Source organism: Natator depressus, chromosome 8 (assembly GCF_965152275.1).
Source record: "Natator depressus isolate rNatDep1 chromosome 8, rNatDep2.hap1, whole genome shotgun sequence".
Lineage (NCBI taxonomy): Eukaryota > Metazoa > Chordata > Testudines > Cheloniidae > Natator > Natator depressus.
In genome coordinates this window covers 99,454,239-99,471,457 of record NC_134241.1, presented here as the reverse complement: position 1 = coordinate 99,471,457, position 17,219 = coordinate 99,454,239, and the positions used below count along the sequence as shown (strand labels likewise).

At 45.6% G+C, this 17,219-nt stretch overlaps 1 protein-coding gene across 2 annotated transcripts in view; it reads right to left on the bottom strand.

The window, feature by feature from the left end:
- Nucleotides 1-13,664, bottom strand: part of TRABD2B (TraB domain containing 2B) — a 407,261-nt gene extending 393,597 nt beyond the window's left edge. For both annotated transcript variants that reach the window (XM_074962317.1, XM_074962318.1), the window contains exons 1-2: nt 13,518-13,664; nt 11,054-11,614 (exon numbers count right to left, since the gene is read on the bottom strand). In XM_074962317.1, coding sequence (XP_074818418.1) covers nt 11,054-11,614; nt 13,518-13,625 — 669 coding nt within the window. In that variant the 5' untranslated portion in view covers nt 13,626-13,664. The remainder of the gene's footprint in view (nt 1-11,053; nt 11,615-13,517) is intronic.
- Between the last annotated feature and the right edge of the window lie 3,555 nt (nt 13,665-17,219).

Below are 17,219 nucleotides of genomic sequence, written 5' to 3'. Positions count from 1 at the left end.
AATATTGAATAGATATCTTCATCGCTGTTATATTGTCACCTGTAATAGGAAATGTCCACGGAAAAAAATCAAAAAGGAAACAAAAATGTCTTAGTGGCAGAAAGCATACTGCAAGTTATCAGTATCAGTTAGCAACCCTGGTTGCTAACAAATGTGGTAAGTCATTAGGCTGGTTATAAGCCTTAATGCAGTTTCTAAAATATTGGCAATATGCAGTCAAGATATAAAATCTTTAAATAAGGAAATATTCTCCCCTTTGTTACTAATAATAGCAAGCTAACTTATGCAAATGGAAAGATCTTTAAAAATCAACCTATTGACCATTTGTTTACTTTTTTGCACTTCACTGCACATGAAACTAGCCTGGTCAGTTTCACTTTGTTTGTAGACAGTTTCTTTTTCTAGTTTTCATGAACTGTGGGTAATTTTGTCCCTTACAGGAACCCCAGTACAATAGCAGTGGGCACAGTAGAAGAACCTGGATAGAGAGGTACTGGGAGAAAGATTAAACAACTAGATAACAATTAGAATCAGGTGAACAAATCTATGTTGGTATGGCAAACATTTTGGCCAGGATACTCAAAAGTGACTGATGATTTTAGGTGCTTCAGTTTTTGGGTGTTCAAGTGGAGACACCTGGGAGGGGGTCTGATTTTCAGAGTTTGGGGCTCAGCACTTTCTGAAGATCAAGTCTCCAGATGGGCCCGCCAAAATGAAGTCACCTGAGCTCACTGGTCTCTTGAAAATCCTAGCCTTTGTTTCCATATTTTTGTTAACAAAAAATAGAAAAGAAAATGAGAAGTAAGAAAAATCTCCCTCATTTCCACTTCAGGGGAAGGCTAGCCCAGTAGTTAGGGCCCACTCCTAGAACTGGGAAAACCAGGTTCAATTCTGTACTCTGCAACAGACTTCCTGTGTGACCTTGGGCAAATCATTTAGTATCTCTGTGCCTCAGCTCCCCATCTGCAAAATGGGGATAATAACACTTCCCTGCCCCACAAAGGTGTTGTGAAGATACAACATTTTGTTGAAACTGAGGCATTCATATACTATTGCAATAGGGGCCAGATAAGTAGGTAAATAGACATTTATTTAATCCCTTCTATGTTTGACCATGCATATTCCCTGGGGTTTTCCATCTGGCTTTTCTCAGCCAAACCTTGCCATGCCAGCCTGTCCCTCCTGCCTCCACACAGACTCTAAAGGAGGTTTTTGAGGGAGTAAGAACTGCGGGATTTGGCCCATAATAAATGGAAGGTTGGCTCACTCCCTACACATACAGGATGCTCTCCTGGGTCCAAAGAAGTCAATTGCAAAACTCCCATTGCCTTCAGGTGTTCAGGTGAAGGTTGTCTGTAGGGATGCATTAACAGGAAATCAGTAAACAAATATATTTTAAAAATTACCCTAAAGTTACCCAGAATGTCAGAATTTAAAGAAATTAACTCAGGTAATGGGCATGTATGTCTTGGAGAATGGGGTGTTTAAGCCCATGTTAAATCAGTCTTATAATGGGAGATTTGAAGAAGATGTAAAAGATTTCTATTCATTTATATAAAAAATATTTGTGCTGATGGATTTACGCAATTCAAACAACGTGCAGTGGTGCCATCCCAAAGTGCCAAACATACGGTTTTAATTTACAGACGTTAGCAGCTCCCATTTATATCACGTTATGATAATGAAATGACTTGCAACAGAAACTTTTTTCCAAGGACCTCATAGAAACATAGACCCTCTAAAGAGTGGAAATGCAAATGTTAAAGAACATGGTTAGAATAACTGGAATGACTGAAATGAACCTTTGATTTACATGTACTCACATCTGAGCTTCTGGACCAGGTTCCGTTTGCAGAGGCATCAGCAATGGTGTTTATAACTTTGTAAGGATTCAAAATATTGTTAGATGTGATCCTCAATGAGCAGAGCAGGAGTAAGCAGCTGCAATACATACTTGAACTCTAGAGGGAGCAGAGGATGGAAATCCAAAGAAGAAGAAGACGGCAGAACTGTATTTGTTGAGTTTGTGTAACCCCTTGATGAGTATGTGTTACGGGTCCTCCTCTGTGCCAAATCTGAGTCCCATTTACAGAGTTGTGTCTCTTTAGCTCAAGCTGTAGCACCTCATGCCTTTAGCTCTGGAGTCACTAATTTAATCCCCAGTGTGGTGGCCATCACGCTTGTAGAAAGAACCTTAGCTCTACCAGTTGCTCCCATCCTTTTATAAATGTCTTCTCACAATGTGATCCTTAGAAGGTTTGGAGGTTCAGGAAAGCCACCCGACATTTGGGATGGGGTTACAAAAGCTTATCCATAACTCTTAGGTCTGAAAACCTAGCCTGGAAATAAATAGCACGGAGGACGGGCTCAAAAGTGAGATTTCTGATACTTCCTCCTTCTGGTTGCCTCTCTACCTTTGTATCAGCTTAGGCGCTATCGTGACTGGAGCCTGGAAGTACAAAGGCTCACGGAAATTAAAATAAAGAGGGTCCGCCAACTTCTTCAACTTCAGCAAAGTTTGTTGTAAATTTAAACCAAGGTGCAGGAGGTTTTATCTTACCTCAGTCGCATGGCCCATCCATCCCTACAGCTAATATACTGTATTTTAATTCATCCCTTTTGATTTCAGTTTTATGATGAGCTTGGCTTTTTTTCAAATGTTTTAGGCCAAGATTTTCAAAAGTAACTAATGATGCTGAATACCCTACTTGCCACATGTTCAAGGGGCCTGATTTTCAGCAGATGGGGGCTGGCTCAAACGGAGGTCCCTTTAAAGTCTCTCGGGTTGGGAAGTCAGAAACTGAGGCACCCAAAATCACTGGTCACCTTTGAAATTCTTCTTAAATGGTGTGTGTGTGTGTGTGTGTGTGTGTAATCAATCCTCATGCTGTCAAATGGGATCTGTGTGTGTATAATCAGTCCTTACACTGTAACACGGGGTTTGTGTGTGTGTACAGTGTGTGTGTGAGAGAGAAATCAGAAATGTCATGACAGCCCTGGTCAAAGCATGCAATAAAGCCAATAGACAGACAGGATAAATCCTACCTATTTATTAAATCTGGGCGTGGATTAACCAATATTTCTCCTTCACATGGCTCATTGTCTGTGGTTGTTAAAGAAAGCGAAGAGGTTAACGATGGAGGGATTGGAACCTGAAGTGCATTACAGGGGAAGCCTGTTCTGCCGTCTACAGCACAGTATATCACTCTGAAGTTCCCAGCCCTGCCTTGCCAAGAGCTCTGCTGCAGACCCCAGTCCCAGCGGGAGCACAAAGTGAATTAGTGCCCTTGCTTAAGATCATTTCAGTACAGGAACCACTGACCAGCCGGAATGATGTGGGTTGGCTTTATAATGTAGACTGCTATGCACCAGGGACTGAGGGAAGACCGTTAAAGATTTCACTGAGGGCTGGAGGTTGAACTGTACTTGAATTGAGGTTCTTAAGGTCTAAACACAACACTGTGTTTAGAGTCCTAACCTCCCTTGAAATCAGTGGAAGTTAGGAGCTGATGTACCTTTGTGGATCTGGGCCCATATCCCCAGTGTGGCATGCAGCTGGGGGGAGGGGTCATTTCCCCAGGTGCCTTTACTCCAGTGGGTGAAGTAATGCTCTTTGCAAAATCCTGTCACCTGATCCCCATGCACTGTTGCACAGTCAGGCTCTGGGAAACAGGGCTCAGGGTTGTACAGCAGGGCATGCCTGCCTCCCCCTTACACAGCAGAATTATACCATTTCTGCTCTCAAGGGGCCCTCTCCAGACACAGAGGATTTTTAATTATTTGTATTGCAGTAGCAGTCCCAGTCACGGATCAGGACCCTAACACACTAGGCACTGCACAACAGAATGAAAAGCCGGTCCCTGCCCCAATGAGCATGCTTCCCAAATAAGAGGGTGGATACATTTCCCCCCTTCCTGGATGTGCAGTTTTAAAAACGAGAGTTGCCTCCTGCAACAGTCGGTGGCATCGCTGGCCTCCAGAATAGATCAGGGATTGCAGTGCAATTGCAAGTGTCACAGAGGAAAGTGGACTCTGGAGTGGTCAGAAAAAGCCTTTCAGTTCCCATTCAACAGAGCGACGCGCTGTCTAACAAGGTGGCCTGTCTCTGCACAGCACACTGTGTTTCCATGGCACGCCACTGTGCCTCTAACATATCACCCAGTGCTGATGGATCAGTCTGATGCATTTCAGTACTCAACTGCACAAATGGGAGACCGTTCTGTCTGGCTTCAGCAAAGTCTCCCTTAATCGAGAGCACTATTTCAGAGGGACCTGATGAGTTATTTTAGGCCAGAAATTTGCCAACGGGGCTAAGCACAAGAGAATGTGAGGCTCATTATGTTCCCCTTCCCAATCTGACACCAGAGAAAAAGTCTGTAGCTTAACCTCTCTGCAGCTGCTAGCCCTGGAGAAGAAGCCATAGCTTCTTCATGCCATGCTGTGTGACGTGTTAGGGCCACTGGCTCTGCATAATGGTGCCTCCGGTCGCTCTTCTGGTCTCCTTTTCCCCATGCTGGCTTGGGGCAGCCAAACTTCATGGCACACAGAAGATATAACTGGCTCCTCCCCCCGCCATCTATCTAGGCACTTCTACACCAATCAGAACCTTGTGCATCCTAAGCACAAGGATCAGCGCACCATTGTACTGGGTGCCGTGAAAACACATGCAGAACCAATCCCTGCCCTGAAGTGTTGGCAAACTGAGACCCTGATCCTACCAATGGATCCGCTAATCAAGACCCCTCAGATATGAAGGGATCCACCCCAGCAAATGTGACCGCAGGACAGGGGCTTATGGACGAGAAACTGGATATGAGTAAACAGTGTGCCCTTGTTGCCAAGAAGGCCAGTGGCATATTGAGCTGCATTAGTAGCAGCATTGCCAGCAGATCGAGGGAAGTGATTATTCCCCTCTATTCGGCACTGGTGAGGCCACACCTGGAGTATTGCGTCCAGTTTTTGTCCCCCCACTACAGAAGGGATGTGGACAAATTGGAGAGAGTCCAGCGGAGGGCAACGAAAATGATTAGGGGGCTGGGGCACATGACTTATGAGGAGAGGCTTAGAGAACTGGGGTTATTTAGTCTGCAGAAGAGAAAAGTGAGGGGGGATTTGATAGCAGCCTTCAACTACCTGAAAGGGGGTTTGAAAGAGGATGGAGCTCGGCTGTTCTCAGTGGTGGCAGATGACAGAACAAGGAGCAATGGTCTCAAGTTGCAGTGGGGGAGGTCTAGGTTGGATATTTGGAAACACTATTTCACTAGGAGGCTGGTGAAGCACTGGAATGGGTTACCGAGGGAGGCGGTGGAATCTCCATCCTTAGAGGTTTTCAAGGCCAGGCTTGACAAAGCCTTGGCTGGGATGATTTAGTTGGTGTTGGTCCTGCTTTGAGCAGGGGTTTGGACTAGATGACCTCCTCTTCCAACCCTAATATTCTATTCTAACCCAAGCGATATGTGAAGGTTTGTGGGGGTTAGTAAAGTGGTACAACCAAGTATATACAATTAGTTATATACATCTGCAATTGAATAGCAATACTGCAGATTAATTGCCAATTGCTCCACAAGCTGTCTTTAACTGGCTGACTTTTTCTTTTATAGGCATGATGCCAGAGCTGGACGCAAAAGAAAGATCTCAAGGAGGAAAACAGCATGGCCCTAGAGATCCGTATGAAAAGTAAATTTGATTTTAAAAATCTTTCAGGTTTTGATAACTTGGGGTATAACTATTAGTAGCAAACTATTGATTTCTTTTTCAAGTACATATGTTTATCTTAAACAGTTGCCCAGCGCAGGTTTTAAAGTGACTCCATCTCGAGAGCTCTTTTCAGAATACAGACAATACAGAATAATTTTAATTTTTCTTTGTTCCTTATCATTATAAATTTTATAGCGCTGGCTGGGAAATTACACCCCCCACACACACACAGACACACACACCTGAGAAATTCAGGTTTTCTTCAAAAAATAAAACAGACTAAAACATTTATTTGGGGGGGAAGAACCTTTGGCAAAGGTAGACCAAAAATCTTCTGGTATTCAGCCACCAATATCTGAAATATTTAGGACTTTTGTCCTTATTGTTGTTGAAAAAAAAATTGAGAGAGAAAAATAGTTTGTCAAAATCCCAGTTTCCCAACAACCCTACCCCCCCCCCCAAAAAAAGTAAAAAGCTTTTTCGTCAATAAAATTTTGTCCAGTTCTAAAATTTTTAACTTTCATCTGTTTTGTTTAAATTGGGCCAGGTCCTCAGTTTGTGTAAACTGGCATCGCTGCACTGAAATCAGAGCTACAGCAATTTGTACCATCTGAAGAGTATGGCTCTTGTAGATGCAAAAATATTTAATCATTTTTAAAAAGGCAGGGGAGGAATGCTGGCTGTACAAAAATATTGCCCTGTCTGTATATTAATATTTCATGTGGTTCTGCTATTCAGAGCCCAGCATAAAGAGTGCAGATAGATGTCACCAGCCAAACATGATGGACCACCCATAGTCCTTTTATTAAACAGCACTTGTACTCTCTGTAATCCTATCAATAGCGTAATCAGAGCTGCCATGTCCCAGAGTTTGATGGAACAGCAGGACCTGGGAAATGAAGACTGACTTTGTTAACAAAGTCATTTCTCCCACTTCATTCTGACTCTCCTTGGTGGGAAATAGGAAAACAATGTTTATTTGTGCAAAGAGTAAGGCGGAAGAGAAATAAAAGGAAGAGAATAGCTAAGTGTGATGTTTAATCTGACACTATCTAGAGCTCCTTTCTTCGAGGCTGTCTCTGAGCCAATCAATTACAGTTTGATATTACGTCTCTCATTTAATTTATCCCACCATATCTTGCAGTGATACAATCTAGATAATAATCAGATTCAGGACTAAGTAGGAAAACCTAGACATCTTGAGGATAATGAACACAGCCTTCGTTCAATCAGTGTTATTTCCCACGTATGGATAGGTTTAAAATCATCAGGACAACACTGGGTGTTTAGCAAGGCTACTTTGCAAACAGGAAGCATAGTAACGAAAGGCTTTGCCACCAACTGAATGTGGATTAACTGTGTGGACAAAGAACTAGTGATGGGAGATGAAAGAGAGTGAAGTGGATAATATATAGGAATGAATTAGAGGGAGGGGAGTAAATACCTTCTTGGCAATCATGCTGGGTTCCATGTCTAGAAACAGGACTGAACAGCGAAGTTGCAAATCTTCCCCTGGAATCAGGGGTGCTCAGATACAGGGGTGAAATCCTGGCTCTGTTGAAGTCAATGGCAACAGTCCCATTTGTTTTAATGGACACCTGATTTCACCCAGGTCCCCTAACAGAGTTAGGAGCCGGCTGCAAAGTTCAGATCCAAATCTGGAGGTGAAGTTCCCCAAATTTCAGTGTGATCAGGTGTGGGGTCGGCCCACATCTACCCAAAATCAAACAGGTACTTTCGCTTCCTGGAAAGCCCTTGTTATAACTATATTGGAGCTTTTAGATAGTGGGGTCCCAAGAGCACCAGGAGATATTGCTCCTTCTAGAGCTCCAGGAAGCATTATCCTCTCTCTCACCCCATGGAACATTTGTGGGCAAATCACTTCTGCTCCCATTGGCATTCGTGCCTTTCCTCCTCCCTTGCCACAGAACGTCCTAATCTGGGACTAGGAGCCTAAAAACTAGAGATGGGCCTGAACTGGCACTGCAGATTCCACGCAACTCCACAAGACACGGGTGAGTTCAAAATATGGATGTGAAGCAGGACCTGAGCTTGGAGATTCAGGGCAGTGTCTGTTAAGAACTCAGGCCCAGATCCTCAAAGGGATTTAGGCACCAAACCTTTGAGCTATTTCCCAAAAACTTTACTCTTCATCAAAGCTACTAAGATGGATCCATATTGTTCTGATCTGTTCTGAATCAGAATCCAAACTTTCCCAATGCTGGAATATGAGGTTCTGACCCACCTTTACTTATCACACATGGATTTAGAAACCTTCACCACCAAGTGATGCACTGTGTTGTTTGCTAGTGCTGGTACTTACTAATATCCAGAGCCCGACCCTGCATTTCTTGGGTAACCAAAACTCTCACTGAAGTCACTAGGAGTTGTGGGTGCTTGTAAACACTAGATTGGGTCCCTCTCAATCTCAAGAACACTTAGAAAGCAATTAAAATCAATGGTAAAGCTGCCATATATCAGCCACATGGTCTCCATATATCAGCAGGGAATACTGTACAGAAGTTCCAGGCAGAATGGAGGCTCAGACTACAAATGTTATATTGCCAAGGCATCCGATGAAGTGAGCTGTAGCTCACGAAAGCTTATGCTCAAATAAATTTGTTAGTCTCTAAGGTGCCACAAGACCTCCTTTTCTTAATGGGAAAATGATAGACCACATTCTCAAAGAAGAAGTGAGTTACATTGTACACCTTAATTTTCTCATCTGATAAAACAATTCACAAATTGAAAGAACTCTGGGCATGGAACATTCCTGGTTAACAATGCAAAACCCTCCCGTTTCTTTAAGAAACAATCAAAAACCAAGTACAACGGGGTGATCACTTCTTGATTTTCCCCTCCTCATGGTATCAGATTAACGGATTTGGTGTACAAAGTCCTAAACAAAATTTTCAGTAACACAAAGCTGCCTTTCATATGGGGGGATGGCAGCGGGGGGGTGGGGGGGATGTCGTCAGGGAGGAAGCAAATGACTATTTTTTAAAACTTACTAAGGGAAACATGCTGGATTTTTCCCTGGAAAACAAAAGCATAGAGATGTTTAAATGAGGCACAATCACAAGACTTGATTTCCAAATATTCTTATATATTATATGCAATATTAGAGTAATGCTGAAAGCAGGTAAGAAGTGCTGATGCCCTTAGCAGATATGGGAGTGTAATTTAGCGCAGATGTTCTCAAACCACACACACAGAGTGGAATATAAGAACTGGTCAATTTCTGATTTCCATTTTTAGTACGTTTAATTATGTGTGTCTTACAGAAGGTTCCAAGATTTAGAATTAAGAGGAGAAACCTAGTTATAGGAACCCACTCCTCTCAATTAGCCCAGTAATACCCCAAGCAGTGAGACTGCTAGACAGAGTGATAACATTACAAATTACTACCGCCAAACAATTTGCCAAGTGCCAGAATGTATTCACCTTAAAGGAAGCAAGTAAAGAGCTATCTGGTTTGTTTTACTTAATTTTGTCTCATGTTGTTTTGACAGCCACCTTTCCAGAAGTGGCGTCAAGCTAAGAAAAATAATATTTTTAAAGTTACTCTTGAACGGTGACCTGTTTTCATAGTAACGTCACCAATCCATAATAATCAAAACCTAACATTTTGTTAATAAAAATCAGAATATTCCACAAAATTCCCCTTTACTGTCTATAAAACAACTCCTTTACTAAATAGGTAATAGTCCTGATTTCTTTTTTTTTAAAGGAAGGGGGATTCTATGTACACATTAAAAACTAATGACCAAAAGGAAAATAAGTTGATTTCTCATCCCCTGAGTACTATGGTAAGAACATTTCTTTGCAATTCTCTTTCCCGCACACACACAAAAATGTGTAATATGATTCACATTTAAAAGGCTTCCAAGTGTAGGTTTTTAACTAAGGTCTTTCATGTGTTTTATTTTAAGTACCATTTGACCTACTCCAGCCAACTAGGATTGGATCAATATTGGGAGGATACCGTGGTTAATTATTTAGACTTTGGTTTTAAAGAAGTATGTGGTCAACAAAAAAGAAAAGGCAGTTAACTCTTTGAGGGAAAGGGAGAAGCAAATTCCTTGTCAAAAAACACAGATGTCTGTAGTTTTAGAAATAAGAATTTTTTAACAACTCAAACTATACTTTCCATGCTCTCAGACCCCAGGCTCTCAGAGATTTGCTGTGGGGACTCTATATACTCTGTGTACACGCTTACAACTGGGAACATTAAAGGAATTTATTTTTGCTAAAAGAAAAAAAAAGTGATTTTCCCCTGTAAAGCAAAACCCCCATTAGATCTTTGGAAAATGCATCACTTGGTGACAATTTCTCCACTTAAAGGGTCACTGAGGATTTTTTTTGTTCAAATAAGGACAGCAGGGTAGGACAGGAAATAGTTGCACTAACAGTAATGACAGAAGCCGGTTAAAAAAATGATGCATTGTAATTGTAAGTTATGGTCTTCTCTGGAATATTTCCCCCTCCCACTCTTTTTGCTCATTTTCAGAATTTCCAGTATGTCTAATTTGACAGTTTCACAAAGCAACGTCAAGAGCTGTGAATGTATTACGGCTAGTCCACTAAAATGAAATAGATCCTGGCTTGAAATCTGGTTTAGAAAGCTGAATCTACGCACAAAAAGAGACATTCTGGATTCAAGCTACACCAACACTTGCTCCTTAATCTGTCCTTCACTTTCCAAGCTTTACCTCCTCTTCACAGCCCACCCCCACCCCCTTGCAAATTCAAGAAATGAAAATTCAACTTATATCAATACACAACAGCTTATATGAAAGTCCATTTCTTTAGACGTGGAATAATAAAGTAAGAACACCTAAGCAGTTTGCGTAACATTAAACACACTGAAAATGACATTAAAACTCCCCCCACGCAGTTAGTCCACATTTTTACTTCTGAGTTGCAGGGAATGAGAGGATGGTGTTAAAAACTTTTTACCAAGTTGCTGGAGAAATTACATACTAGGTTTGACACATTCCCTTGCAAATTACAAACTTGTAGACACCACATCTCGGTGCCTCTGGCTCCCTAATATCGCATGCAGTAGAGAGCGAGAGTGTATGTGTGCGCACATTTGTGTTGTGGTGGCTATCCCGTGCACACACAGAGGGAAAGAGTCACCTCTGCAGATACACAGCACCATCAGTGTTATGTCACTTGATCGCTGCGTTGGGGTGCTGAGGGCCTGCTCTAAAGGCCGTCGCAGCCTCAGTGGGCTTTGGCTCATGCTTTGTCTTCCTGAGCTCCCTTACCCTGGCGCTGGTCAGTTTCCCTTCCTCCTCCCCCCCCTCCACTGGGATGGGCAGAGAAGCCCAGGGGCCCAAGCCCCCCTTACCTGGGAGAAGTTGAGCCCATTCAGTGGGTGGCACTGCTCTTCCACCCTCTCCACAGCTCCTGTCCTCTTCTTCATCCGCTCAGCCTCCTGGGCCAGGTAGAGGTCTAGCACCGGCACCCCTCGGGAGCGGATGTCCGTCTCAGTCAGGGAGTTGACCATCAGCATCACCCAGACGGGCCTCTTGCGCTCCCAGTTGCCAGCAATGGCGTTGAAGAGGTAGTCGGCATACAGCCCCTTGCCCCGCTGGTCTGGGGTCATCCAGTGTGGCAGCATCAGCTTGACGTACTCCAGGTGCCTCTTGAGGCGGCGGTAGAGTTCCCGGGGCAGCACGTCCTGCAGGTTCTCGCCGTGGGGCAGCAGCTGGCAGCTGGCCAGGCCTGAGATGGTGTAGGGATCAGTGAGGTCCAGTTCGAAGTACACGCTGGAGCTGGCCTGGAACGCTGCCTTGGAGTTCTCGGGGATGAAGTCCCACACCCGCGTATAGGGCACGTGGATGGTACCAAACAGGTAGGCCGGGGGGTCCCGGCGAATGGTCCACAAGAAGGAGTTTAGCTCTCCCTGCTGGGGATGGGGGAGAGACAGTCAGAGAGCCAGCCCGTTTTGGGGACGAGGCTCAGGGCCAGCAAAACAACAGGACAGCATGTGAGAGAGAGAGAGAGAGAATTTTATATACAGCAACTCTGCTGCACACACTATACCTACAACGCACACTGTGGATAACACACAGCCTCAGTAGAGATGTCTGTGAGATATACACCGAAACGGTCTATCTCCATAAATCCGTACGTAACACAAATAAACCACACATAAACTGTCTCCGTACGTATGGGCACACAAACACACACTCCAGGCATATGCACACTGAGCCGCTATAATACACAGGGCCAGATAAAATACAGTCCCTGTGCGTGTACCTACGTGAATAAGAAATCTTGTCATGTGCATTGTTCCTTGGTATAACTCAACTCTAGTCTGTGATTGACTGTAGTGTGTGTGCAGTGCACACCCAAAACATTGGTTCTGTCTCCATGTGAGTGATGAACTGTGGGTTGTGTAACTAATGTGGTTCTGGGCGAATTAATAACTTGTTGGCTAGTTACGAATAAGCAAGTGCCCTGATTTGAGAAATACAGTTCAAGTTCAAAGTGGCCCTGAAAGGAATCCAGCCTTAAAATTAGTAAGTGAACACTCCCTGCAGCCAATAAAAGAAGGTTTAGAGTAGCAGCGGTGTTAGTCTGTATCCGCAAAAAGAACAGGAGGACTTGTGGCGCTTTAGAGACTGACAAATTCATTAGAGCATAAGCTTTCGTGGGCCGCAGCCCACTTCATCGGATGCATAGAATGGAACATATAGTAAGAAGTTAGATAGATACATACAGAGAAGGTGGAAAGAAGGCTAACGCTATTAGAGTCCATCCTATGTTGGCTATAACAACGCTTATCCAATTAGCAAACCCAGCTTGTGGGATTTCCGCTTTAAAATCTAACTGGCACCTTGGCAAATTCATAAAAATGGATCCCTTTTCAGTAACTGTACTTATCTATGTTTCTATAGCTATATACACACGTCCGTGCACAATTAGCATGTAACCACACAGATAAATGTGGTGATGGCTAGACCCACATACACGTACAGCTCGATGAAATATATAGACAGAAGCTATATGTGCCCCTAGCTACACAAAAAGAACAGGAGGACTTGTGGCACCTTAGAGACTAACCAATTTATTTGAGCATGAGCTTTCGTGAGCTCACTTCATCGGATGCATACTGTGCTCAGGGGAGGCAGTGTGTAGATATGGAAAGACATATGCAGAAACTGTATTTAATGTGCGTGTATCTACCCCCATGTATAAACTCTACCCACAGGAGGTGCATGCTCCCGCCCAGCGGGGTACGCTCAGAGCCATGCGCCCATACCCACAGCCCAGCCTCTCTAGAGGCACTGCCCGGTGCGTGTGGAGATGCAGCCGGACGAGCTGTCTGCACAGGAGCGCTGGACGTGTGGATCCAGCCAGGCAGGCAGAGGGAAAGTGACCCCCTCGGGCTGGCGGGATCAGACCCACCCCATAGCTTTGCCCTGGAGCAGCCGGAGTCCAGCCCCGTCTCCCTGCAGGGCTCCTTGGGGAGAAAGCGCCTGGCAGCTGGCATGCCCTGTGCAAACTGGGCAACCCCCCGGTCCCCCTTGAGCCAAGCCCCGCAGCCGCCCCCTGGTCCATCAGAGGAGAGGGAGGCAAACAGGGCTGGGATGGGAATGTCTCCATGCCCTGGCAGGGGGAACTGATTGGGGCGGGGAGGGTAGAAAGCAGCAATTAACCCCTTCCCCCCTCCCCCCGCCGGCACCTGGAGGAGAATGGCAGGCAGAGGGCCAGTCCCCCCCACTGCGGGTCGTCTGGTCGTTCCTGGGGCTTGGGCGTGAAGCCGGAGCGCAGGGCGCGGGCTGGGGCGAGGGGAAGCCGCTCACCGATCGGGGCAGCTCACATGGCCCGGGGTCCGTCTGCTTCCTCCTGGATGTCGCGCCTGGCAGGATCCCCCCGAAGATGAAGTAGAGCAGCGCCAGGGTGGGTTGCATCCTGCCTCTCCCCAGCTGAGCCTTCCCTGGTGGCTCTTCGGGGTCTCAATCGCCCCCCCCCCCGCCCCCGGCCCCGTCCTTGCCCCGGTCTGGTTATTCAGACAAACTTCGCCCGTCCCGTCCGCAGGCGACAAGTGCAGAGCAGGAGCCGGCGCCCGGAGCCCCCCTCTCTGCTCAGGGCCTGTCAGAGGGGGAAAGGCTGCTCCGAGGATGCGCCCGGCTCTGCGGCGGAGCCCCAGCCTCCGCCATGCTCTGTTTGCAGACCGCAGGAGCCACTTCTGAGCTGGCCGGAGCAGCTTTTCGGCGCTGGGGAAAGGAGGTGGGAGAGCAAAAGGAGCTTTCCAGGAGGGGGGCTTGGAGCCTCGCTGGTGAGGATGGAGCTGGGGACGGCTATTTGAACAGGCACAGGAAGGCGGGTACTGATCTGCATGTCAATATCACAGACACACACACACACACACGCAGCGAGGAGGCAAAAACTTACAGCAACTTCCAACTTTCCCAAACTTTTTTTTTTTTTTTTTTTTTTTTGGTGCGCCGCAGGGAGGAGCTGCCGCCACTAGAGGGCGCCTGTTTCTCAATCATCTCACCCGCCGACGCTGAAGATCTCAGTCCATAGGCAGCTTTACCCTGCCGGCAAAGGGACCGGTTTGATCAGCCCGCTGGTTTCCTAGGTTCAGTGCCTCAGTTGTCCCGATTTCCACCTGCAGCTGGACGGGGCGGGAATGGGGGTTAAACTCTCTGAACATGCAGCTCCAAGATATCCCCTCAGTTAGCGGTTCCTTTTGAAAGGTGAGTTTCTTCTTAAATCATTGCCAAACTTTCCAGGGCCTCGCCGCATTGCTACAGAAGAAGAAATATGCCCCCCCCCCCTTTCAGTTTTATTTCTTAATCTGGACAGGGTCACATGCAGGTGTTTGTAGAATTCACTGTCCCCGAGTGTGTTTGCCTTCAGTCGTTCTCTCCAAACAACTGTAAAAAATGACCATATGCCCCTCCTTCCCACCCCTGAATCCTCCAGGCCTTCATTATAGAATCAAACCACAACTTTGTGTTCAAGCTTTTGAAACAGTTGAATGTGTATTTTCCCACATCCATTCCCCTTGGCAGCTGCCTTTGCACCCCTGGGTTGGAATCGGGATATAAAGCCTCCTGAGAAAGTAGGCTTCTCTAAAGAAATCTCTGGTCCAGTTTTGCAAACTTCAGAGGCTCTGATACGACACTTCATAAGAATCTCAAAACATGTGTGGCTTGTCACCACTTGGAAGTGGCTATGTGAGACAGCTTTGGCCAGTAGCTGGCTTCAGGCAAAATCCTGGCCCAACTAAAGTCCGTGAAAGTTTTGCCATTGACTTCAGCATGGCCAGGATTTCACGCTTAGATTCTACGCCCAGCTCTTCCATTTACTTACTGCATGTGCGTGGGCAAATTGAACATAACCCCTCTGCGCATGGGCGTCCCCATATCTAAAATGGGGGGACAATGTATATCAATGGTATATACAGTGGCTTGGAACCACCCACATCCACGCAACACAACAGAAGAGCTCTGGGTCAGAACCGTACAGCTGGTCCCTATCTGCAGTAATCCAAATCCTGGATCTAAACACTCCCCAAACTTTGGGGAAGTTTATATCTAAGCATCAATGTTCAGGTCATCTTTTAACATATTAAAACATAAAATCTACCTAGGGTAGGCATTGAGCGCTCCGTGTGTATATTACATACACGCTGTGCTGTAAAGAATTAAAGGTGATTGGTTTTTTAACTACTTTCTGAGTCCTTAATCAAAACTCCCATTTTTGGTAATGGGCATTTGCCAGGGTAAAGCTGGCAGGATCGGGTCCCTCTGATTAATTATAAATAAGATTCTTCTAAAACCTGGGCAAAGCCTGAAATGACGTCACGTGTATCAGTCACTGTGGTTACTGTTAAACAAATGTAACTACACAAGACGATTGAAGGGGCTTTGACGTTGAAACCAAATCAAATTTGTTTTGCTTGGATTCCGTTTCTGGCCTCCAGACATGAAAACAGTGTGTTCTCCTAACAATAGCTTTGATATCAGTGGCACATTTTTATAGAGGAAAATTAGACCCACGGATTTATCAGACAAGATCCTGGAGATAGGAAACGCATAAAGGGGGATAGATTTTTTCCAACTAAGGCCATGATCTGATAAAGAATTACACTGACTTCAATGGAGCTACCCTTGTGTGTCAAGTTACTTACGTGTGTAAGTCTGTACAGGACCATTGTTTACAAGCACTCTGGAAACCTTGCAAATTGTTCCATGTGGCTGTAGGGGTTTCCCATGCAGAGCTCTTTGCAGGTGCGGGGCTGGAATTGTAAACATGCATATCTACTGTACCCATGTGCAGCAAGATGGTTGCATTTCTCCTTAGTGCACGCTGTCACAGCTGCGCTCACCAGAGGCTCTAAGCTGGAGTCCTCAGCCTTTTTCTATAGCTCTTTCCACCCCCGGCCCATGTACGGTGTAATAGCTACTGAAACATACCCTTATTTATAGTGAAGAAGCTGGAGCTGCTGCCACCGTTACCCAGACGGGTGCAAGGGGTGGGAGGGCGTGCCAGGAGGGCCTGGATGCTTCGATATTGCCCCTTTGTGCAAACACACAGGGATTCGGGGGAGCACAGGGTGCCAGGCCCATCCCTACCCCCTGTAAATGCTTGGCAGGCTTAACTGCTGCTCTCCTGCCTCACCCAGCCATGGCTACCATAGCAATGCCCTTATGAAGTGACTCCTAGGTGTGGTAAATCACTGTGGTAACAAGGCCGCTTCTTGAGGCACGATTACCTGTTCCACGATTGGAGTCTCACTTTGAACTTTCTGGCATTGCGTTTCACTAGGGGAGGGAGACGTTTGGGACCGTTACGTCAAATCACAGTTTGTCCTTTGTCCAAGCCGGAGATATTTATCAATGACGTGACCAAGACTATGCAAAATGTACTTTGTAGCTTGGGGGAATTCTCGGTTAGGCTGCGCCTCACTTGCCTGGCCTGACAAGCCACCCCTCGGTGAGGACTTTGGAATGTGCTTCCATCTTTGGTCGAAAATAACCCATCATTGGTGACCTTCACGGCAGGCCACAAAAGCTGGTAGGGCTTGGGGGAAAGCCAAGGGTGTGTTCCTGGGTAGACTTCCTGGCTGGCTGAGTTGTCTGTATAGGATTAGTTAATGCTGGTGGCTGGCTGAGTAAACGTTACCTGTAGATAAGTATTTACCACTGCTGGGTGGCTGCCACTATGCAAGTGTAAGTTGAATTGATAATTAGGACACTTGAAGCTTTTAATCTGGATGTCTCTCCATTGCTTGGTTTCAGAGTAGCAGCCGTGTTAGTCTGTATTCGCAAAAAGAAAAGGAGTACTTGTGGCACCTTAGAGACTAACAAATTTATTTGAGCATAAGCTTTGTGACACACTGTATTTTTCACTGAATGCATCCGATGAAGTGAGCTGTAGCTCACGAAAGCTTATGCTCAAGTAAATTTGTTAGTCTCTAAGGTGCCACAAGTACCCCTTTTCTTTTCTCCGTTGCTTAAATCTAAAGAGCTGCATGATGACAATCTATCCCC